The sequence below is a fragment of the Seriola lalandi genome, unplaced genomic scaffold (assembly GCF_002814215.2).
Source record: "Seriola lalandi dorsalis isolate HSWRI2012SDOR001 ecotype SW California unplaced genomic scaffold, Sedor1 jcf7180002054544, whole genome shotgun sequence".
NCBI lineage: Eukaryota > Metazoa > Chordata > Actinopteri > Carangiformes > Carangidae > Seriola > Seriola lalandi.
The window spans coordinates 4,774,835-4,800,463 of NW_019525097.1; the positions used below are offsets into that span (position 1 = coordinate 4,774,835).

The 25,629-nt window shown below is 44.7% G+C and overlaps 1 protein-coding gene across 6 annotated transcripts in view; it reads left to right on the forward strand.

Annotated features, from left to right (window-relative positions):
• Nucleotides 1-518: 518 nt before the first annotated feature.
• gphnb (gephyrin b) overlaps nt 519-25,629 on the forward strand; it is a 91,283-nt gene continuing 66,172 nt past the window's right edge. For 2 of the 6 annotated variants that reach the window (XM_023415046.2, XM_087176288.1), the window contains exon 1: nt 519-659. In XM_023415046.2, the coding sequence (XP_023270814.1) occupies nt 596-659 (64 nt within the window). In that variant the 5' untranslated portion in view covers nt 519-595. The remainder of the gene's footprint in view (nt 660-25,629) is intronic. The other 4 variants (XM_023415047.2, XM_087176289.1, XM_087176290.1 and 1 more) reach the window with 3 other exon arrangements.

Genomic DNA, 25,629 nt, shown 5'->3' on the forward strand with positions numbered 1-25,629 from the left:
GGGGGGGGGGGGGGGGGGGGGGCTTTCATGGGGCCCCAAGATGATGCTATTCAGATTGGAGAATTGATGCTGTTATTCATCAAGGGGTCAATTTTGAGGTGTCTCAGCAGTGGGGGGGGGGGGGGGGGGGGGGTCTAAAATTTTCACTTCAAAAAATGGCATCAGATGAATGACATGAGAGAACTGAGTGGCATCTGCAGGCGGACTGCTAGTCTGTCTCCCCTAAAAGCCTTCACAGGAAATCAATAGTGGTCTCCATAAGAATTAATCTGGGATCCACACTACTACCATGGCAGGCGGCCAGCTGAGTGATGTGTGCGGTTTAAACGGCCCCCGCATCCTGCCCGCTTATCTGTAGGTGTCCCGATGATCGCTCGGCTTTCTACTCATCTCGTCTGGCTGTTTTATTTATTTCTTTCTTTATTTATTTTTTTCCCTGTATCCCAGCCCTCCTCCATCTCTTCCTCCTCTTCCTCCTCCTCCTCCACCTCCTCCTCCTCTTCCTCCTCCTCCCCTCCCTCTCCCCGCTAAGTTCGATGCGATCGGCTCTGGGCCCTGCCGTGAGTTCTCGGTGCGGGCGACAGCGCTGCTGAACATGGCGTCAGACGGGATGATTTTAACGAACCACGACCACCAAATCCGGGTCGGAGTCTTGACAGGTAAACGCAAGAAATTCCCATCGCCTCTTTTCATATTTCGCTCACATTTCCATGAATTCATTTCCGCCGGCTGTCCGCCCGGGTCTTCATACATGTCGGCTGGTTTTTTGCGTGGCGGCGGCGGCGGCGGTTCTCGGTCTCTCGGTCTCTCGCTGGCTTTTGCAGCCTCTTGAAGGCGACGCTGATTTTAAAACCTTACTTCTTTTTTTTCTTTTACCCCCCCCCTTCTCTCTTTACCGGTATGCATAAATGTACATGCTACATTACATCCAGCGCTTATGCGGTGTAAGCGGTAAATGTGGGCTCTGCATTGGTTTGTGTCCGCTCATGTAGCCTAGATTTCTCACCGAGCCGTTTTTCCCCGCTGAAGAAGAAGAGCTCAGTTTATGTGTATTGAATAATTCATGTCCCTATCTGCGTGTCAGAGCTGAAAATTACAGCTGATCGTGTGTTGTGTCGCTGCTAAAGATGCCCGTGCTATAGATTGCATTATTGACACCCAGCTGACCACAGCGATTTTTGAAGTGTTGCTCACGACAGTTGCTGCTGAAGGTGGATGTGGATGTGGTGGTGTTGGTGATGATGATGATGATGATGATGGTGATGATGATGAGCGCATCCTTGGCCTATTAAGAGCACTGGATGATGTGAGAAAATCGGTTAAAATGCGTGTAAGACATCGGATGTGGCTTATTTTGTGAATGACAGTGCGGACAGAGGAGTTTACATGAAACATGAGCGCGGCTCTGGCTCGGTTTGGCGGGGCTCGGGTAAATCCTCCTGACATTCCTCTAAATGCAACGCGATGACGGCGCGTCTCTCACTTGCAGATATACTGGGAACGTGATGCGCTTGCATGCAATGTGCGGCTATGAGGCGGCGGATGGTGTTAGATCTGGTCGCTGCCGGCCTTCATTTTTTTCCCTTATGTGTGTGTGTGTGTGTGTGCGCGTGCGTGCGTGTGTCGCGCGCGCGTGTGCTGCCTATTGCTTTGTCATGTTTCTGATCGTCAACCATCACGCGAGGCGAATCCAGCGGTGGTTGTCATGACCGGAAAGTAAATGAAACGATTTTTTTCTTTCTTATCCTTTTTTTTTTGTGGAGAATGTGGAAGCAGGGTGGTGATGGTGGTGGGGTGGATGCATGTCCAGAGGAATACCCCCCTCCCTCCTTTCCTCACCCCCCTCTCCCTCCCTCCCTCTCTGTCCATCCTGTGTGAGGCTGGGTCGATCAATATTTCATGAAAGTCGTGATCTCACACATACGGTATTCCTCCGTATGGAAATCCGGCACGGAGGAGGTGGTAGGCGATGTGTAGCGATGGAGGAATGACTGTGTAGACCCTCTCTCTCTCTCTCTCTGTCTCTCTCTCTCTCTCCTGAAATCTGCCAGGGAAACCCCCCACCACCACCAACAACACCAACACCACAACCACCCGTCGTCTCCAGCACCATGGACAGCGCTCTCCCTCCTCCTCCTCCTCTTCCTCCTCGCGCTGGAGGAGAGAGGGAGAGCGCTGTCCGTGGTGCTGAAATCCAGCGTCACTCACAAATCAGTGGGGTACTGACCCTACCACGGTAAATACTGCATCAAATAGATACACCCAGGCATGTAGAGGAGGATTAACCCATCTCAAGTCACTTTTCCTTCCATCACCATTTTTCTGGCCTTACATCACTGTGTGGAACTTGGAGTCGCAAACAGATGAGGATTTGGTGTTTGAAGGGGGAAAATAAACATGCTTGCCCATTTGGTTTTTGTTTATGTAGATGGTTATTTGCCAAATAGCGAGAAGGGGAGGTCAGATTATACTCATCCCCCTTGTTTGAAACACCACATCAGTGCCCACGCCATTATCAGAGAGGGTTAATTTCTCTATGTGTCATCAGTCACTTGAATCCCCAACTGTATCCCCAGCAAAGTGACAGATTGCCAGTTTGATCTCGCTGTGCAGTGTTGACAATTCGCGCATACATATGCCGATGTTGAGACGCGCAGAGACACAACAGACAGGCTTATTTGTCTTTTTGATGTATTTGTGTGTGTATATGGAATAGGAGGGCTCGCACTGTCAGGGAAACAAAAGCATCAGAGAAGTGAGGATGGGGTGGGGTGGGGGGGTGGTGGTGGTGGTGGACACAAGCGGGGAAGGAACATTCAAAGGTGGCATTAAGTTGCCATGTTTTACATGACCTTTAGCCTTTTAAGAATCTAATCACTGCAGGATTACTCATGGCTACAAAGATGTGCTGTGTGATTCCCCCATTAGAGAGGGGAGGGGGGGTTGTGATATGATGTATTTTGACAGCAAAAACTCCCCTGCCGAGCTGCCGAGAGGAAGCAAAGCTCCAAATATTCAGGTTGACTGGATCTTTCTTCTAACGCAGAACCTTGTTGCCACACCTCAGTCTTGTACATCCACAATGTTCGAGCCGTTAGTCTGCTGTGGTATGGGGCCTGTGTGAGCGGAATGCTAATGGGGTCTGAAGCAGTGCTCAATCTCCCTCCCCTGCCAGGGTCAAAGGTCATCCGTCCACTCCCTGCATTCAGTCACTAGGGAGCAGATGAGACCTTGGCTCACCCTCTCTCCATCACTTAGCCCCACATCCCTCTAGACAGGTGACAGAGCCCAGGGGACAGCTCTGTTTAGACCCTGGACACACAGTGCAAGGGAGGTCTGGTTGATGTGTCCAAGTGTGTGTGAGATAATGTATGTGTAGAATGTGTGAATTAAGAGGTGGGGTTATTTGCAAGAGGAGGGAGGTAGGAAACTTGAAACAGGATAATTGGGGTGAACATACTGTCACTTGTCAGAGATTCACACTGAAAATGTGAGCTTTGTTAGGAGTGGATAAAAGCTTCTCACGCTGTGCTCAGCCTATTGTGATGTGTGTTTGTATTCTTCTTTTTTTTCCAGCTACCTGTGCGTATGTACCTGTGTGAGTGTGTATGATTGTGTATTTTGATGCATGAGTGCTCAGTGCCCAGTTTCTAGCTGTCAGTGTTTCTTCCTGTTTAGCATGAGTTTTAATTGTCCTATGTCTCTCTCCCTCGGTCCGCCTCAGGGTCTGGGCACTCGGCTACACACTCACTCACCTCAGCTAAATATTGCGTGCCTGCATGGCTTGATGTGTCTGTATTTGTGTGTACAGGAATACAGTCGTGGACTAAGGTGATGGTGGATTGTAGCCTCAGGTTTGTGACAGGCAGGGGACCAAACAAACACACTAAAGATAAACTGCATTTTCAGACATATATTTATTTACTTTGTTGAAGAGATGTAGAGATACTAGTCCAGCTTGGTATGATATATAATATGAATTTACATAAACACTTGTACTGCCTTTTCTCTGAGGCTCTCAGAGGAAAATTTGGATACCTTTTTTTTTTTTAAACTAGATTTTTCTAGGAAACTGTCTACCCATGTGATGAATGTGCCAGACGATACCACACACTAGTATTTGTGCACGTATGAATGCATACACGTTGCTGAAATGTACTGTGTGTTCATGTGTGTGTGTGTGTGTGAAACGAGTGTGTGTTTGAGCCTTTTGCATGTGCGGTATGTGCACATGCATGTGACTCCGCTCTGCTCTTTGTCTTTGTGCACAAATACTGAGCTCTGGCTGGAAAACACAGCTTAGCAAATCCCCCTAGCCCCAAATATAGCTACTGTATGTATACCTCCCATGATCATACACTGACAGAGAGAGAGAGAGCCCTGCAAAAGGCATTCAGTGGCTTTTAATCTGTATAAAGCCAGTGTGTATGTGTGGGACCATACGGTATTATTACACGGCAGCGCTACATTGCATGGGCCACGGATGCTCTTGGATGTGTGGCTTGATTCACAGCCCATAGAAAGGCCCATTGATGCTGGCTGCTGAGAGTGTGTGGGTTAACTCCAGCCCTTCCTCAAAGAGATGTGGACACACACTCTCAGCACAGAGCTTCCAATGAGGAGCTAGGGCAGGAAAGCTCCACTCTGCGACAGACAGCACACACACACACCCCCCACTCCCCCTGTGTCTCTCTCTTCCATTTTTTCTATCTCCCTTGGTTGTAACAACTGAGAGAGGCTCATGGATGTGTGGGCGGCTCTCCAAACTTACATGTCTATCAGAAAGACACGAATCAACGGCAGACAGGCTTCCCAAAACAACCACATTTAGATCGGTCTCTCAATCCCTCTGTTAAGTAGAACTACTTCTGTGACTCTCGTCAGAATGGGTGGAAGCTTTTATTTTGGCGTTGTGGTGGGTCCATTTTTAGTCACATGTGGTCTGCAGTTTATTGGTGTGTTAAACACATGAACGGTTGTCCTAGAGAGCAGCCGGATTTAAGAGAGAAAGAGAGAAAAGGTTTTAAGAGGAGAACAGCGTCATTTTGAGATCATGCGCAAACTTAATATGTGTGTTCGAAATGGTTTATCTTTTGGTGTACACATCACGTGCGTGCGTGTGTATTTCTGCGCGTGTGCGTGCACGTGGGTTTTTGCGGACATGTATGTGTGCTTGTTCATGTTTGCGCTTGTCTGGCTGCAGATAGGATAATAACTATTTAATCTGCTTTTCCACATGATTTAATCTCTGGAGTTGGTCCCAAGCTCACCTTAACAGCTCAGGCGCTAAAGAGGCTCACTAGAGAAACAGGAGTCAAGTCAGCGAGAGGCGGGATAGCGTGCCAGAGCACCCTCACCACAACTAGGAGACGCCGTCATCTGTCTGTCCGAATGGCGTGGGTGGCTGCCAGGTTATGGAGCAATCTCCTGTCAGCGTCTCTGTCTGAGTGACTCAATCTACTGTTTACACTGCAAGTAGAGTGTTTTAAAATTAAAGACACTTATTGTTTTGGTGTCCCCCATTTTTCCCCAACTGGCCTCGTCCGCTTCTATTTACAATGAGGAAGTTACTACATTTCCCAGAATGCCCACTCTCCACTAGTATTCAGGGAATGTGTTTTAGCTTTGGGTTTTACATTTTGGCAGCACTAGTGACTCACTCATTCAATAAGAAATGAATCTCGTGCTGCAAAAGCAAAGTGCAACATGTCCAATGGCTGCATCGCACTCTGGCTTATTTAGGCCTTTATTGGTAGAGAAATGATATATCATGGATTCTGTTTGTTTTATGGTAGCAAAGGACACCAAAGTGAGGCTCACTGTAGATTTTCTATATGATAAGTTTCATTTCCGTTGGCCCTGCATTGCAACAAACATTACTGGCTTTTTTTTTTTTTTTTTTTTTTTTGCTGGTGGGAAGCCAGTGAGGGATCATGTGGGATTATTGACTATTATTACAGTTCTTCAGAATTCTGTTAATCACAGCTAAAAAAAAAAAGAATATTTGTAACATAGATTTAGTTAATTCCAGTGTGCTGCTATGTTGTGATGTGTATCGAAACTGGAAAAATTCTTCTTCTCCTCCTGGTTGAGATCTTTGCTGTCTAGTGAAAAGAAGAACCAGCAACAATATGTAGATCAGAACAGTGACAGTTTGACCACAGCACAGGGGAGTAAAAATATATATACGTCAAGAAACAATCAACACTCAAACTCAGTTGCAGCATCTGTAATATCACATTGTCTGCATTTGGCCAGTTATCCATAAGGAGGACAAAAATACACCGAAACTCCAAAGCAGCCACAAAGTGGACATCAAATGGATGTTATTTTGACGCTCTTTAACTTTTTTTCTTTTTTTGTACTCAGCGATCCTATCTCGAGCAACACAGATTGAGAGATCCGACAGGAGTTTGTCGTTCAAAGATACAATCCCACCTGCATATTTGTGAAGTCACAGCCAACTCCCCGATGGCCACCAGTCTGTCTGAGTTCCCATTAGCATCACAACGTTATTATTCCTCCACATTTTCCACTCTGCTGACGCTGAGACAGCCAAACGTGATATCCTGACACAGCTGACATCATGACTGGATAACAAAAACACAAAATAGATGTTAACATTCGGTTCACTGGTGATATAAAGATACGTGGTTTGGATGGGAATCGGAGAGCCCCCAGGCACGTGTCTACCCACTAGCATGATTTTATTCCTCCTTTTTCCTGCTTTGACCCGACTCTCTGTGTCTGTCTGTGGTTGAATCATCTCTAAGCCGCTACTGGGGTGTTCCCTTGCAACGATATGTGGGCATCTGTTCAACAATATGCTTGTTTGAGAGGGATACATTTGGAAGAGAAGACCTAAATAAAGGGGAGCGGGGGCACACAAATTGGGCACACACTTGTTCCTGCAACTTATTTCTGATGCAAGTCCAATTTTTAGATCATCTTTCAGCCAAATCTGGTTGATTTTTTTTTTTTGTGCTTTTGCAGACTTTCAATGTTTTTCGCCTGCATCAACATTGATAATGTTGGCTTTTAGCATTGTAATCACGAGGGCCGAAGAGTGAAATTGGTGGCATCATTAGAGAATATACGCAAAAGCCTGGATGGCTTGTGTGGCGTTATTTAGACTCTAGAAATATCTGAGCTCTTTGTTCGCATGTGGTCAGACAAGGATTTATCTTTTTGTATGGGTGGGGCTCACACTGTACCAGTTAAAACACAGGCTGACTCTTCCCTCGCTCGGTCTCTCTCTCTGCATCACATACACACACACACACGCACACACACACACAGCTGTCACAGTGGACAGCAGTAAGGCAGGCAGACCATATGACCAGAATAGACAATACGGGATCAGGGACACGAACACAGAATGAGAATTAAGTCTTCACTGCAAAGGAATTATTTTCAGCATCGAGTAGTGGGGAGTGGAGAGTGTGTTGGAGCGGGAGGGGGTGACTCTCCTCCCCTTTGCACACACCCCTCTCTCTCTCTGTCTCTCTCTCTCTTTCTCTCTCTCTGTCTCCCTGTCTCTGCTGTTTTCATAGCCCATGGAAATAATCCTCCCTCACTGTAAATAGTCTTTAATTGGGATGCGAGTTAGAACAAGAGGCAGACGGTATTTGGCGGACAAGGAGCAGAGTCTCCTCCGCTCTCGTACGCTCTTGTCAACTCTCCAGAGAAGAGCTCCATCGGGGCTGCCTGGAAAGCTATTCCCAGACTGGATGCGTAGGTGTAGGAGAGTTGGTTGGTTCCCACTCCCTCCTGGCCTGAAGCAGTGTTACAGTCTGTCATTCATTTGAGGTGATAATCACAGGAGGCTAGCATAGCCAAAAAAAAAAAAGAGGAAGATTGCGTTCAATATTTTTTGGAGTAAGCAAAAGAGCAAGAGAAATACTGCTGCTTTTTAGTGTCAGCACTTATTTTGTTTTGACAGAAAAACAGGCATTGGACATGCAGAGCTCGAAGCTATTGTTTTTTCTATTTTAGTATTGGTGATAAACAGGAAAGACTGTTCTGAAATGAGTTGTAACCCCTTCCAGCAAGCTGTTGATGGGTGGAGAGGTGGTTGCTTCCAACCTCTTTATATATGATGTATATGTGCACCTTCTTTTTACCGCCGAAAAGCCATTGAGAAGTCAAATGTGTGACTCTGTGGATTTAGCTGCTGCAAAATGAACATCTGTATTTCCCTTATGCGAACAATGCTAATCCTTAAAACATAATGCATGTTCTGTTCAGGCGACAATGTTTAGGAGGTTTTCTACACCTATGCCGTTAGCTTTGCATATACACTGCATACAGTTAGCCTGCGTTGGCTAATGTTTCCATTAGTGGTTGGTTTGTTTGGAGTGAAAACAAAAGCTGCTGGGCGGTCTATGTAGACAGCTGTATTATTAAAACAAAAGGCGGATCTGCTCCAACAGACACACACAAGAAAAATGGTGTTGAAACGCCTCCTGTCTAAACAAGTCTCTTCACTTGTTCATGGGACTTTGGCAGGTATTGGTTAAAGCGACTGTGTCAGGGTGTACCACAGCATTTTATAGTGAAGACGTTTTGCCTTGCCTGAAAGACCGCCTCTAGTAAAGTCAAAAGAAATTCTTTGGAAATATGTTATGAGGCTGATTAAGCTTTGTGGGAAAACAAGCAGTGAAGGAGAACATCACTTGTGTCTGTAGAAGTTTTCATTACATGGTGTCGATGTTGAAGTTACCACTTAGGGGTGCTAAAGGTGGAAATTTTCAAATTCTAACCGTAGCAGCTTTAAAAGCACCTCCTCAGAGAAGCCACCGCTGGAGCTGCATGGACACCACATGGTGAGTGGTCTGTTTTCGCCTCCACATAGCTTCATATGAGTTTCTATTGCTTCCTGGTTGGTTGGTGGTAAGAGGAAACATGGAGCTGTTTAAGGAAATGCTTATTAATCTCCTTTTCAGTAAAGCCGGACAGATTTTCGTTTTGTGTTCTCGCAAAGGAATTCCCCATGTGGTCTTCATCCTACATGTGCATTCAGTAAACAGTTGTGCGGCTGCTCTAAGACAGTAATGCGCAATTTCTACATTGATATTTAACAAATTTTCTTCTGCTGCAGTGTTTGGGAAGATATTTTGTATTTTTCAGAATCTTTCATTCTCCTCTGGTTGTTGTACAACATCTAGTCATTGTTAAAATGAAATCAATTATTTCATGTTTGTCACACAATTGATACATTAATTGGGAAACACAATGTCTTAATTACATAGCACCTACCGAGACATTTCAAAGAACCTTTTACTTTCAAGACAAAAGACATTTCCTGTTTTTTTTTTACTCTGGAGAGACAACAATTGGGTCCCCCCTCCTTTGCTTGGGTTGCTCCATTGCGATAACCTGTGCAACGAGAGAAGCCGCTGAGTGATGGTGATAGAGATCGAGATAAAAGATACAACGGTGGGTTTTAACTGATGAGTCACTCTTGTTGGTCTGCTGCCGCTGGATCCCGTGTCCTGGCTTGAGGTGTTAATTAGGGCTGAAGGGACGGAGCGAGCGAAGGATGCAGGGAGGACGAGTGAGCGGAGGGGGAAAAAAAAGAGCGAAAAAAGGAAGGAAAAAAATAGTCATTGATTCATCAGGGCCTCGCGTGCTGCCGTGCTGCCTCACGTCTTTATCAGTCCTCATCTAATAGGTGTCTGAAACGTACACCTCTCTCATGTTTCACTCAGGGGAGGAGGTCAGCTCGCCTGTATCCAGCATCTATCACTGGCTGACTCGGCGCTGATGTCACGGGGCGCCTCTCATGGAGAGCAGTGGCTACCCTAACAGTGTGAACAGGCTCAGCATTACAGTGAACTTAACCTTGTATTCCAAATGTATCTTCACACGGAAAGCAAAAAATCAAAATAAAGGCGTTAGTTTACCTACAGTACGAGGGATAAATCATGAGATAAAACATTTCTGTAGGAATTAAGTAGATGCATGAATCAGTTTCTTCTTATATATAAATGGCAAATTAACTTTTTATTTTTCCAAGTGTGATGCGATTGTTCTTCAGCATTAGGGCCCATTTGAGATGGGTTACACAAAGTTAGGGTCAGGCCGCGTCATTTAAGGTGCATCCTGACAGTAAACGTCTTGCTTGTTGCCGGTCCACGTGTTTGTTAACTGTCAGAGCTGCCGACCACCTGTTTGATTAACTCGTGTTCTGTGGTTAGATCCAACGCACAGAATCATTGAGGCTGTGTCCGAAATCACTCCCTGTTTACTATATAGTTCATTACATTGAAATTACATTCTCAAAAATGCCACATTTTACGGATGTGAAAATTACGGTTGTGTGACTCTACAGCTGTTAGTGATGATTAGTGTCTGAAGTGTCTGAAATCTGTCTGTCTGTTATATAGTAGTGAATGAGTGAAGAAAGGGGTGATTTTGGACACTAAGTCTGTTGTCATACTTTATTAGACATTTAGTTGAACCAGCTCTATTAAAGTACTCTCATATTAAAGGAGCTGTCCCCAGCGGTGGAAAGCAACGCCAATGTTACATCTCTATCACGTCTTTCCTTCAACTGAAGTTAGCACGCTAACCCGCTAGCCCCGGCCCACCATGTCACTTTCCGATAGCGACTCACTGTAGCCTTTAATCTGCCCCTGAGGAAGTCGTATTATAACCTCATGTGTTGTAAATACAACGATGGCCGGAGCTCTCGTCAAGCGACAATCACCACCACCCGCTCCCAGCATGAAACCAAGTTCGGAGGCAGAGAAATCTAACATATAGCCCCTTAAAGATTTTAAGACTTTACACATAAATGTGAATGCACTTGTCATGGACAATAGTTGAAGTAGTAGTTGAAAACAGTTGTATAATGTCCTTTGTGGCTCTGAAGGTCAAGTCTTAGAAAAGTACTCAAATGACGTCACTTGAGTAGTCTTGGCTTGAGCTTGGAGACTACACAGTTTAAATACGAAGCCACTGCTACAAATTTGTGGCATGAAGTTGGAAACATGGGCTTCTTAGCAGGCAGGATGAGTTTACCAAAAGGAAGGAAGGGCAATAGTAATCACTGGGGTTCTCTTTTAACATATATACTGTTCTAAATGCTGTTTTTGTTCATTCGTTTAGCGTGGTGGAAGACCTCGAGAGTCTTGATTGATGTTACACTGTTACAGAGCTTTTGTGGACAATATGGTTTTGGCAACATATTTTCAAAAACCTCTAAATCCACAAAGCAACCAGATACTGTCACTTAATAATTAGGAAAATGTGAATAAATACGATATTGAAGCCTCATGTGGCACATAGCAACAGTTTCTTCCCCCACCTGGACCATCATCAGTGACAGAAGCTGATAAGAGAGGGGCGACTGAGGAGTAGTGCTGCTCAGATCTTCTATGTGGTGCAGGAGCTATTAAATCTGCCTCACCGCAAGAAGAGACAGGGAACTTCATTTATGTCAACATCACTCAGGTTTTCAGTATTTCGACATTTTGTTGTTGTTTGCCAAACAAGAGAAACAGTGGGGTGTAGTTTGAAGAGGGTCGAGGTGGAATACAAGAGACAGAAGAAACAGCGCAAGTCAAAGTGAAGTTATGACAAGTAAATACATTGCACAATAAGTGAAACATTTTCCTCCCAAAAGGTGTGTGCATGTTTGCAAAATATAGGCTCTTTTTAACTTCATTCATACATGCATGTAACACCCAATAGAAAAGCTGGAGGTTAGGAAGCTTCACTCTGCACAACTTACATGATCAGCCATTCATAAGAACAAAGATGAGCGTCTCTACCGAGGTGGTGGAAGGGAACCGCTGTAAAGAGGTGTAGCTCTGTGGGACTTCTGGCTGTCACCCTTGGCAACGACCCTTTCGCTCCTTCTTGACACGCTGCCAGGGTGTCCATTGGCTTGTCACTTGTTCAAACCTCCTCCCTCCATCCATTACTCCCTCCTGCCTGAGGTCACACGACCAGCCATGTCGAGGTGAGACGCGTTGATTGATGTGTGTGTGAGACACACGCTTCTGGGAACCACCATTGTCTGAATTGGGGAGAAATGTTTCTATTTTTGAACCAACAGATGCAAAGGTGCAGGGGAGAGAGGATTTTTGGAAAAGGGGAAAAAAAGAAAGAAAGAAAAAAAAAAGAGGCCAGAGTCAACGTTGTTGTTTGATGGTTCTCAATTAGAAAAGCTTTCCCCTGCAGTGTTTACAGTTGCTATGGAGTGAACTCAGCGATTGCATTCATAATTGACAGTAATTATATCAGTCATTGGCTTGCTCACACATTTATATTTACATCACTTTCACTAATCAATTCCATAGCAATGATAACTGGAAGCGAGTTTGACGAGTGCTGCAAGACTTGGGACTTGAGGGATAAATATAACGCACTCGCTCTCCTCTCTTTCCCATTCATATATCACATTTTATCTCAAGCCATCTCCCTTTTTTCTCGCTCGCTATTTTTGTCCCTGTCTCCTCACCTCTCTTCCTCTTTTTCTCGGCCCACCTTTCTCACTTTTTTTTTTTTTTTTACCTCTGCTGTCTGTCTGCACTCAACTTACTCCATCTCCGCGGCAAAGTGAGGGAGCGAGCAGTACAAGGGGAGCATGTACGTGTGAATAATGGAGGAGGCCAGCTTCTCCCTAACGAGGTGTGTTTGATGGCCGACCCCGGCCCGGCGTGCGTGCGTGCGTGCGTGTGTGTGTGTGTGTGTGAGTGGTCAGCGTGTTCTCCCATTCTCCTCCATTATTCAGCTTCATGCCTTTCCCGTTTTTACCACAGAGCTCTTTCAGATCATAGCACCTGGGAATCAAATGTTAATAGACACTCGTCCACATACTCACACACTCACAAACTCACACACATCACAGCCACAAATGCTCAACACACACACACACACACGAGGAGCAGTTTGATTGACATGAGTTGGCATGGCTCGACAGCTTTGCTTCTGCATCATTTATGGTCTTACAACAGGCATGACTGGTGGTTTTCCAATCTGAGCACATGACTGTTTACGTTTGAAAGAGTGAGTCAGGGAGTTTCTCACTCACTTTCCTCTGTTCTGCTTCATTGCCCCACCTTGTCTTTTTTTTTATTTTTTTTAAAATTTTGTCTTCTTTTATTGTGGCAGCAGATTTATGGAGAAAAATTTGTCTCAATACTAGCGACACACTTGGAAATTCCACATGAAAAGCCAGACATCCAAGTTAGTCATCAGCACCTAAACGCAACAAGCAAAACCAGAGTTGGGAGAATTAACCAATCGGCAGCAACTAGTATAATATTCAATTGATAATTTCAGCTATTTTTCGAGATAAAATGACAAACTTTAACTGGCTGCACATATCTGAGGATTTGCTGCTGTTCCTTTTTATGTATGATAGTAAACTGAATATTTATTGAGACTCTTGGTCAGTCAAAACACGCCAAACGGAAAACAGCAGGGAAATCATCATTCACAGTAACTTAACAAAATTTTGAATTCTTTTTACTTATTGGGGAATTTTATGCCTTTATTACATAATCGACAATAGACTGATGACATGAAGACCGAAATGAGTGGGGGAGAGAGACGGGGGATTACATGAAGCAAAGGTTCCCCGCTGGACACGAACAAACCCCTCTACCCCTAAAAGGATTAATAATAATAACCAAGAAAATAATGAGAAGATTAAGTAATAATGAAAACAATCGTTAATTGCAGCCTAGGGGTTAGAAAGATGCATTCGTGATCACCATAATTTATCTACATATCGCGTACATTTGTACATCGTTGCCAGTGGAAATGAGACTTATTTACTGCCGTACAAATTTGCCTAATGATTAGAAGTCATAGGTTTCAATTCCAACACAACATCACAGACAAACCAATCCCTGAAGAACTCCCTGAATGCTCTGACTTCTCCAGGGGCTTCCCTCATGGTTGCCCCCGCACTGACATGTACATGTATGTGTGTCTCAGTGGGATAAGTGATGAGATGTGTGAAATATGGCAAGTGGAGCACTCTATTAGGCAGCTTCCCCCCCTCGCCTCCAGGCTTCCCTTCTGCCTCGCAAGGCCGGGATAGAGAGACGGCACAGAGGCTGTGCTGATGTGGTGGTGGGACTGAGTTAGATGTATTTAGGGGTTTAAACAGCCGAGCCAGAGCCAAACACCCACCACCGAAGAAGAAGAAGAGCAGGAACTCCTCCCTGCATCAACCTCAGCTAGCGTTAGCCTTGAGAAGACGGACATGTTTCCAATTGACTGTGCGTGCGCGTGCGCGTGTGTGTGTGTGTGTGTGTGTGTGTACATATGTGTGAGCTCTGACAGTGGGAAGCTGCAATGTAATTGCTGACACTGTCCAGAGGATTGAATGTAATGAAGGTAGCTGCTTACAGGCTGCTTCATTAGTACAGCTGGGCCTGGGGCACTCCCTGTGTGTGTGTGTGTGTGTGTGTGTGTGCGTGTGTGTGTGCGTGTGTGGGCATGTTAAACTCTGCATCCTGGGAAATAAAGAGAGCCGAATGGGTCACGCACACACATACACACATGTTATTATCACCCACCCACTCACATGTTAACAAACACATCAACGAGCCCTGGCCGTGAGCGGAGCATGTTGATTGTAACTTTAATCCATAGGAGTTCATTTCCTCTGTGCGTTTGCTACTTAAGGTGTTTTTTTCTCTACAAAGGCACCCTTCAGAAAATATTACTGTGGTATAACAGAGCAATACTTCCTGCATCAGGCCTTGTCTACCTTTACACAACACTGCATTGTTGAGGTCATGCAAGGTGTATTAAGATGTAATGGGATTAGGGATGTAGGGCTGGAACTAACTACTTTCATTATTCAGTTGATTATTTCTAAAATTGACTGATTAATTGGTTTTGTCTATGACAATGCCCATCACATTTCTCCAGAGCCAAAGGTGACTTCTTCAAATTTCTTGCTGTTTTGTTCCACCAGCAGTTCATAACCCAAAGATATTCAATTCACAATTCTACAAAAGTGAGAACAGCAACCAGTTCAGATTTGAGAAGCTGTAAACAAGACATGCTTAGCAGTTTTTAGTTGATTAAAATTAAAAAAATAATCCTTAAATTGCTGCATTTAGTTTAGTAAATCTGCGCTAGTGGAATATGCAACACATGTTTTATAGAGATATACTCTAAAACATGCAGTGGACATGGCATGCAGGTTTGTTTATGCTACCTCACGTACATGCCTGCACATTCAGTCTGAAACTGGCAGATGACAAAACATTTATCACACATAACTTTGCAGTCCAATGGGGCCATGTGGTGGGTATAATATAAGCCGCGACCGTCTTCCCGAGAGAAACAGCAGCATCACTCGTTCCGGCCACTGCCGCAAAACGACGTAAATTTACTTTCAAGTGACAAAGCCCTCTAGCGGCTGGAGTAATGACAGAGGCAAAGGAGGAAGTGAAGTGACATGATTATAAGTCGATCATTAATCACTTTTTTATTATTGTCACCATGACGACAAAGGTCCCCTAACCTTAGCAGATTTAACCCAAACCCCGATGTTTCCATAAATCTAACCAAGTTGGTTTTGTTCCAGTGGAGTCACGTTTGAATCGACTGGTTTGCCTCGACACTTCTCACTATTACTCTGCTGATACACTCACGCCAGTGTTTTGCTGCCACAGCTCCATCCACCACTCCAACCTCCCCTGTTAGTGTAGTTATTTTGACTAAGATTGGATTGGATTCTTTGAGAGCTCCCTTGGAGCTATAAACAGTTACTTCCTTGACAAAAGTGTCTCTGACCATATGTGACAGCATTGTACTTGGGACAAGGCACAGTAAGGCAATCAACTCTTTTGACATGATGACTATTTAAACTTTTAACAAAATGATGGAGGTGTCTTTGTCGACCTTCAGGTGGCAGCAGCAGGAAGCTCCCTGTACTGGGAGAAGAGTCGGACATACCCTTAACTTAATGCTGCCTGGTGCACCGCTGCATAGTTTTGGGTGCTGCACAGTTCCACTTTGCTTTGTTCCACTGATTTCACGATGATTGTCGGCACAATGTGCTAAAGCCGCAGCTGTGCTGATCGGGCTTTTGTTTTGCCTTTTCAGAAGCGTGGCTGGCATGAAATGGGATTTGTTGGCAGAGAGCTGGGGCTGGTCATGGGGAGGTCAGCCGGTAGACCAGATGATGCCTGGGCTGCCATCTTCGCCACACAGGGACCCTGTGGAGATGCAGTTTAGATTAACTTTCCACTTAGTGAACAATGTGTCACTTACAATATGGTCGTATCTCCTGCTTCAGAAATCGGCTTGACAGCTGCACCTCTTGAGACGTATTTGTCCCAGTCAGGGTTGAGGTTGTGGATGTGCATTTGCCTTGCCCATCAAATGATTCCCCTGGTCAGCATGAATGTGGCTCTTAACTTAGATCAGAAACCTGGCATTGATTCTGAATGTCCATCTGCCAGCCTTACCTTGACCCGTAATGTGACTGCAGTCACACCATAAACCTTGCCCTCAGTCTATCACTTTCTCTGCCTCTGATCCTCCCTCCCGTCCTTCTCTTGAGAGGGAGAACACAGAGGAGCAAGGAGAACATTAAGCTTCCTCTATGAAGACCAATCAATGGCTGATCTGATTAGGCCTCAGCACATATGTTTCACTACAAACCCTAAAAGCAAACAGATAAAGAACCCCATTGCTCATGTTAACCAATAGCTATCCATTTCAGAGCTTAAGTCATATTGAGTGAAGTGAAATGAATGAGCTGAGTGTTTTCCATGCAGAGCCACGCAGCTTGCTCAAGGATGCAAACACTGGAATGTATAAGCTGTGGTTGTACTGGTGCAGCACTGGGTTTCCCTGCATCAGCAGCTTGGAAAGGATGAAGGAGTAGGAGGAGGAGGAGGAGGTGGAAGGAAGAGGAGGAGGGGAAGAGAGACGAAGGGATGTGGAGGCAGAAGGGGAGAGGAGGGAAGCTTCTAACGGGAGGTATCAGAAATGTGCAGCTATATTGATGCCAGTGTAAGCACATTTCTATTGAAATCAATAGAGCTGCTCTCAAGCTCATTTTGGCTTCTAACAAGACCTGGCTCGCTAATGGAGCAGCCATAGATAACACGCACAGAAACCAAGCTAAGTTGGGGGGTATATCTCCATTATTTAGGCTGCACCTGTAATATCAATAGGTCAGATACATTTAATCAGCGTTTCATATCTTCTGCGGCTAATCTTGTTTTCAGGTTGTGAACATTAATAAGGCTGCGACTAAAATCTGTATTTGTCTTGGCTTCTCCACCAGCAAAATGTGATTTGAGGTGATGGATAGGGTTCTTTATGGTTTAGTTTTTCAAAGCATTAGTTACTTTTGAATGTTGAAAGCTCCATCTCATTCAATTCAATCAGGGAAATTTGGAAAGATGTGGATTTGATCAATTTTATTTTTTCTGGAAAGAGCAAGATATCAATATTTAAATGTGGTATTCAAACAAAATTTCATTCACCTAAACAATATCGGGGTGAAGGCTGAACGATATGCAATAAAGATATTTATATATAGCGTGATTTTTTTGGCAGATATTGTGATTGCAGTGTGAGTTATGATTTCAGTGGGAAAGATCCTTTTTATATTTCATTTTCACTGAAAAAAATAAAAATAAAATGATCCTGAAAACATGTTCCTTTATGTGTGGAGAATATGATTTGTAGGCCGGGAGCATCTCTGTAGCACCACAATGCTTCATTTATGGTATGTTGTGTCGCGTTTTACCTTTATCAAAAAATTGCAGCTCCTGCGATTTGGGTATTGCACTTTGCCATTTTGTGATTTTGATCATAATTCAATTAATTGTTGAGCCCTACTAGATACAATTACAAGTGAGAAATATAGTTTTTTTGCAATGTGGTGAACTGATCCTTTAATCATTATGTAATTCCTAACAAGTTATATCCTATATGTATCATTTAAGTACTCAGGTGGTTCATGTGCATTCATACTGAGACCCACTGTAGCATCATCATCACCTATAATTTTCATCTTCTTCTTCTTCTTCTTCTTCTAAATTCTTCTGCCTTTCACCACCTGGTGCCTATTTAACTACCTGCTATTAGTCAAATGCTACTTTTTCTATCTTGCACACACAGACACTTCAAATGGCTTCCACTGTGGCTTTCATAGTAAACTGCACTAGATGAATGACTGCACTCATGCATTGCATATACAGTACAAGTACTCATGTGCTCAGAAAACACACAGTGCACATTTAGTTTGTGTGTGCATGTGTGTGTAAACAGCTGTTGGAAATGCCACGCAGAGCTGGCTTTGCCGAGGGCCCTCTGCCATCGAAATGTCATGCTACATGGGGGAAAAGCTGCAATACCTCATACACCCGCAACCACACAACCCGCCCCAACCTTCACATATACCGCATGCACACACTCCTGAATGGCTATATGATAATGTCGCGCCGAGCCACAGACACATTCATCACGCCCGTTGTCATTAGAAACAAGCCTCATTATACTCGGGGCCTGTGATTTATGATTAATATTCGCAAGGGGTGTGGCGGATCGTCAAGCCCCTCCAATACATTGATTCCATTGAACAAGAAAAACAGTGAAGGGGGGGGGTGATGGGGTTGGCGGTGGAGGGGAAAATGTGTGGGTGGGGGTGATGTCGGAGCTGCAGGGGCATTCCGGTCATGGCGTGGGAAACGAGATGAAGGAGAAGTAAAGTAGAAAGAGAGGGGTGTAGGGTAACACATTCAAGGTCCCTGTATTCCCTTGTGCCGTAAATTGTCCCTGGAACTTCTCTCCGTGGCTTCATTAGTAAGTGTCTTTTCAATATTTATGGCAGTGTTAATAAAACATCAATACGCGAGGCCTTTGTGGAGAGCTGCAGGCTGTGGGGTGCTGCAGTCTCAGGCTTTGCACTGATATTTGGATGATAAAGAGAGGTTCAGGTGAGTGCTATGCAGAGTGTTGAGAAGTGACTGAGAGTGGGCTGACTGGGGGAGATCACTAAAAGCAGCTGGCGGATAGTTTTTGGACGTGCACTGCATTATGGAAGAGAAGTTTAGGTCACATCTAGAGCCGGTGAAAACAATATTGGCTCTTTTGACTGTTGGTGATTGCGATGTTGATTGCGGGTGGGCCTGTTTTTTTTTTTGGGGGGGGGGGGTGTTATAGTGAGAGTTTGTGTGTATCAGTGGCTCCTGTGCCAGGGTGCTGACTACTGTAAGTACACTGGTGTTGGAGTTCAGCCTCTCATGTTTTATTTATTCCAGTGGAAAGTGACAGTAAGAGCAGGCCTCTGGAGCCTGGGTGAACGCTCAGGGTCAGCACAATCTTTACCCCTGTTCTCACGACAGCACACGCGGGACTCATCATCATCATCATCATCATCATCATCATCATCATCATCAATTCACCTCTAAACTCCCTTTCCAGTCAATCACCCGAGTCAAAAAACATTTCCACAGAACAAGGTGATGCCTTAAAATGTCTAGTTTTGACCGTTGAGCGGACCAAACCCCAAAGATATTCCATTTATGATTCTATAAAACGGAGAAATCTAAGCCAAAGAGCCCCTCTCTCACTACCACTGCTGAGGTGCCCTTGAGCACTCCGAACTGCTCCAGCAGCTGCTCACTACCCAGAAGACTAGATTGTGATCGTACTGGGCAGCTTCCAAGTGCAAATGTGTGTAATGGTGTGAGCGTGAGCCGGGTGTTCCTGAAACATGGCGTTGCACTCAGTGAGCCCTCACAGGAACCGGTGAACTTTTGACGTTGGTGCTTCTTAAATGCATTTGTCAAAATTATTGTCAGCTTTCTGTTGATTGACTGATTGATTAAGTGACTAAATGTTTGTCTGTCTGGAAAGACTAACTTACATAAGGGCAAGTGGAAAGACTTTCTTCAAGTCAGGAAACCAAAGGTGCAAATCATGACAGATGGAACTGGAGGCCTCACCCTGAAAGGAAATTGTGAACAATTGCTGGGATTTTCTTTTGTATATTCTATCCGATATTAGTGCAGATGTTAGTGTGAGTGTATGTGGTTGTGTGAGTATGTGAAATGTAGATATTTTTGATCCCAAATTGTTGTATTGCTACTGCATGTTGCAATCTGTATGGGATGTGGAAAATGATCATAGCATAAGACAGACACACACACTGTTACATACCTGCAGTTCACTGCTATGCATCCAAAGGCCACACACACCTGGTGTTAACATGAAGCCTGTATTTAGAAAAATGGTAATGCATGTATATATGCACACAGAACACATGGCAATAAGAGTGTAATTGGATCTGCAAAACACTATCTGCATCTGGTCAACCATGTGGAAATATGTTTGTACAGTTTGGCCACAATTCTTAATAAAAAAAAAACAAACAAACTACTCTACTACACTACTCAACAAGTTCACAGGTCACCTAACTCCTCATTCTATCTCAAGCTGTACATCAAAAAGCTCAGTCCTTCATCAGCACAGGAAAAGTAGAACCCATCCAGCAGCAGCAGCAGCAGCAGCAGCAGCAGCCCTCTCCTTGGCCAGCAACACACCATGTTTTTTTTTTTTTTTGACTAGTCCGCCAACTGTGCCTGCCTGTTCTGCATATTGAGATCCGATCACAATCTAGACAGAATTGAGATAAGGAGAACACTTATTAGATGTTAATGCAGAGGCCCGCAATCAGATGTCTTTATCCAGATAACGTGTCCAGATGAAGATTGCATGTTAATGCCAGATGTAAATGGGGTCTTAATGATTCTTTCTTGCACTTTGCATATCTGAATTTCTGACCCTTACCCCTCTGCTTTCGCTGATAAATTTCCCTCCAACTTTTGCCCAAATGGGCACCGTTAACACACTAACTGATACCGGAGAGAGGTGGAAACTGTTTCTATCAAAGCGCCTAAATGGTCAAAATGTAAGGGAGGGGCTCAGTGTTCAGTTGAACTCTTTCCTGGTTGCTCTCATCATTCCCTATCTTTTATCCTCCTCGCTTTTCCTCTCATCTGCCCCCTACGATTATTATTTATTCCCCTGCATCTCTCTCTTCTTGCAGTTTTCTACCAGTAACTTCCCCGTCTTCCCCATTTTACCTTACTACTCCTATCCTGCTCTCTCTCTCTCTCTCTCTCTCTCTCTCTCTCTCTTTCTCTGTCTCTGCCCTCCCTCTTTGCCTTCAGAGTATTCCCACCGCTGCTCCCCTCTTCTCTCTGCTCCCCCTCCTCTCATCCAGTGTGAATTGCTCTCTTAATCCTGTCAGGGTTAGGCTCCAGCTCCCCCTCCCTCAACTCCACATGTCCATCCTACCACCACCTCCTCCTCCTCCTCATCCTCCTTTACTCAGCCTGGGATGGGGCTGCCTCTCCTCTCCAGGGAGGGAGGGAGAGCTGGGGGAGCCAGGGCCAGGGTTGGGCCCTGCCTGCCTGCCTGCCTGCCTGCCTGCCTGCCTGCCTGCCTGCCTGCCTGCCTGCCTGCCTGTCTGCCTGCCTGCCTGTCTGCCTGCCTGGGACACAGCTGTGAAGATCAGAGCTGTCTCTCCCTCTCTGTCTTTCTTTCTCTGCACATCTGGTGCGTGGGGTGGGGGGGCTGAGCCATGTTGTGCTGTGTTGTTTTGTCCTTGCCTCAGTATGGTTGCCGGATTTTGGCCTGGCTACGCTGGAGTAGGTTTGGATTTGAGATGTGGATCGGCCCACTGCTGTACCCACACGGATGAGCTGGGCTCCTCTGGTGTAGTAAGCGATGGTTATTAAGCCGATAGAGTAATTATTAGCTGCAGTATTAGCGTGGGCCCGGCGCATTTTCTTTTTTTTTTTTTTGGGCTGTTTTCCTCCGTAGTGTTCTTCAATGGCTGGCTCGGCATTAGCAGGTGGAGTGTCGCACTCCCTGCATTATGTAACTTCAGCCCAATTTAGATGTGACTTCAAATAAATGAAAATCAAGCTGCTGGTTGGCTCCTTTCCCCGCGGATATAAATAGCATTTTTCAAATCTTATCTAGAAAAGTGTTGTAGAGGGGAGATGCTTTGAAATGCAGCCCGACGATTAGGATCCCATTGTTCCGCTCCACACCCCCTCCATTCTCCCGGCTGCTTACAGTAAGCCTGAGGATCTGTGTGTATGTGCCTGAGCGTGTGGCTCCGCACATGTGTATGCATTCATCTGCATCACAGTGTGATTGAGATACTGGCTAATGGTAAGATGTGAGCATGTGCATGGTGTCGTGGGTTTGAGAGTTTGTGACTAACTGGTGTGTGTGTGTGTGTGTGTGTGTGTGTGTGTGTGTGTGTGTGTGTGTGTGTGTGTATGTGTGGCTGTTGGGTGTGTTTTCGATGGTGGATGCTGTGCTTCTGCTGCTTACCCCACTGCTCCTCTCAGAATTAACAAGGTTGCTAAGATACAGTGGGTTTATATTAGATTAGGTTATCTGCTGTTATTTCTGTTACTATATTTTACCCAGCACTGTGAAGCCTTTATTAATTTGGAAATTTACCCTGCCATGGAATGAAGATCCTGGTATTTGTGCACCACTGCTCCTCTCCTTTTCTGGCTAGGAGGGGGTGTAGTACCAAAAGCCCCCCAGTCAGATGTCTACCCCACCCCATTACAATCTGGAGGCGGATCCATACCTCTATTCATCATTAAGCCCATTTAATCCGAGGCCTGGGGCCGAGTGTTTCCATTTAACACAGAACAAGCCAGTGAAATAGGAGACAGGAGGCAGTGATATCACTTTGGTTGAGGCTTATTGGTGTGCAGAGGTGTTGTCCCTCCCACCAGCAGATGTCAGCCCAATCCAGTGTTTGACCTCCATAGTAGCTTCTCCAGGGCTGGAGGGCCATTGGCACTGCTGTTAGCAGATAAAGAACAGGAAACAATGAAGATGCCAAGTGGGCTGCTCAGACGAAGAAGGCGATGCTCTGCCATCCCTCCACTGGTGGATTTGCACATTTTTCCATTACATGTATACATGTAGATTTACTCATACATATTTGGACGAAATGAATGGAGCATTTCAGTCAGGATGAGCTACATTTAAACTGGCAAAGCGAAGTGAAATGGATATTCATTTCTTGACTAGAACTTCACGTGATATCCAAAACACTCAAGACAGCCAGATTTCTGTGTTTTTCAGCAGCGTATAGTGCCACAATGATGGATATGCAGCGTCATAATTCGACTGGAAGCAGATTTTGGCACAAGCGACTCGAGGCGCTACGTCTCACACCGTGATTTGTAGTGCAAGTTGTGTCGAGTCGCTGATCCATGGGACGGTGTGTGTGTGTGTAGAGGTGTGTTCATGTACTTGGAAAGAGTGCATGACACTGTCTGTGTTTATCGTGGGACACTTTTCTATATATGTGTCCAAATGCATACACAGGCGGTCTGTGCATGTGAGCTGTTTGTGTGAGAGAGAGAGAGAGAGTGTGTGTAAGGACCTGCTATAAGGGAAAACCCCATTAGCGTGGGATCCCAGGGAGATAATGAGTGCTGACTGCTTTATGTCCTGGAAATGATTGAGTGGAACATAGTAGCAGTTTATGAATCCCCTCTGCTAGTGGCTGACAGACTGACAGCACATAACTTGCTAGCTAGCTAAGCTACTGTATTACAGATGGGCAGCTCTAGCCTTAGTCTACCTGTATCAGCTAGACTGCATGCTAACTTTACCTTTATCACATACAGACCAAACTTAGTCCGCTGGCTGACCTTGGTATCTGTTTCACTGCACTTCGCCTGTACTACAGACAGCATCTGTCCTACTTGTTAGATGGACTGTAGCCGTGTCCCAATTCCATATCACTTACTAATTCCAGTAGGTTGTAAACACATAATGTCTTTAGACAAGAAAGTGACAACGCTTGAGTCTTTTTTTATGTGTGTGTGTGTGTGTGTGTGTGTGTGTGTGTGTGTGTGTGTGTGTGTGTGTGTGTGCTGTTAATGTCCCACAATGCACAAAGTGAAAGGACACATTGTGGATGGTGGTCAAATGGCTGCAGGACAAACATTTTGCTTTCAGTTTGTTAAGTTTACTCAGCAGGGTCACTCCAAAGTCTCAGTTTGATTGACGTCTGTTAACACACGTATTGGATAGTTTCCAGGTACTACTCCTAAATGGTAAAGTAGATTTATTTCTTGTATATTGCACAAATGGTATAAAGTAGTACATTCTGTATGCAATTACTATGTAGTGTGGACTTTTTTGCTGCCTGTTACTAATCCAGCTACCTTTAGGCAAGAAGGAAACTTTCACAAGGCTGGCCCACTTGGTGAACTGTAATAGACTCACATCACCTGGTTGTTTGTTTGTTTGGTCATTGTTCCTGTTATAATGTTAATACCTGAAAAAGCTCAAGAGACAACTTCAGCTAGCACCAGACTAGCATGGGGAGAAAAATGACCCTAACCCTTTTTTTAATAAAGATAAGAACAATACAAACGATAACATCAATGACAGCACTATTTTAAGGTTGTCTTATGTAGTGCAAAAAAACCAAAACAGTAACCTTAGTGTAAGGCGTATATATATATATATATATATGACATGCAAATGTCAGCTACAGCCCTGTTTATTTTCTGTGCTTCTGGTGCCTTGGCACCATATTTTCGTTGCTGTTTCTTTCTAGTTGCTGGTCGACTTTTTTCAGCTTCAATCTGGGACTTTAAGAGAAATATAACACTTTTCAGACACAAATAATTGTGTTGTCCTGTTAAATTAACACTGTCTATTAATGTTACAGACGGGCAGGACTGATGACGTTTGCTGCCTAGCGCCCACATTAATGTTAGTCGTTTTATTATTAGCCATAGCCGGGCATTTGCCACAAAACTGTGTCACACCCACTTTTCTCTGGTCTTATCATCTCTGTAAAAGGACAGTGAGTGAACATGTGGACAGTGAAACAGGAGACAGACATGGCCGCTGCTTTTACACTGTTGTACCTCCAGGAGAGCCAAGACGGAGAAAAAGAGCATCCTCGTTCTCTCTACCTCTTATCCTCCCTATTAGGCAATATTTCCCTTGGTGGTTTTTCTATTCATTTTGTTCATTATTGACATATTTTTCACTCCCTGATCACTTCTCTTCTCTTTGGTCTCTTGAAGTCTTCCCCATGTGTCCTGATCTCCCCTGCTCTGCCATGGCTTAGCGATTAACCCTTTAAGAGCGCGTGTGAGCATGTGTTTGAGTTGAGGGTGTGCACGTCCAGATCCCATGTGTGAATGGTGTTGCCCTGCGTAATGCTTCTGAAGCACAGGCCTCCCGCTTTCCTCCCACTGCTGTAGCCTGGGGACATCCAGGCTCCTGCACTCTCACACACGTGCACACACACACACACACACACACACACACACACACACACAGGTGGAGGCAAATATAAAATGACAGGAGTCAATACGGGCATAGGCACCAGAAAATAGATTTTAAATTGACAAATTAACACAATTGTCTGTATGAGATGGTTACATCTCAGGCAGGTAGGGTCGGTCCTCAAAATATAATTTCTCTTAGTTGTTTTTAATTGTCTTTGTTTGAGTTTTATAATTATTTTGTTATTTTATATAATTTTATGGCGAGATACTATGTACTATTGTTTTTGAAAAGTTGTTAATGATTATGACCAGCCTGATGGCGCAATAA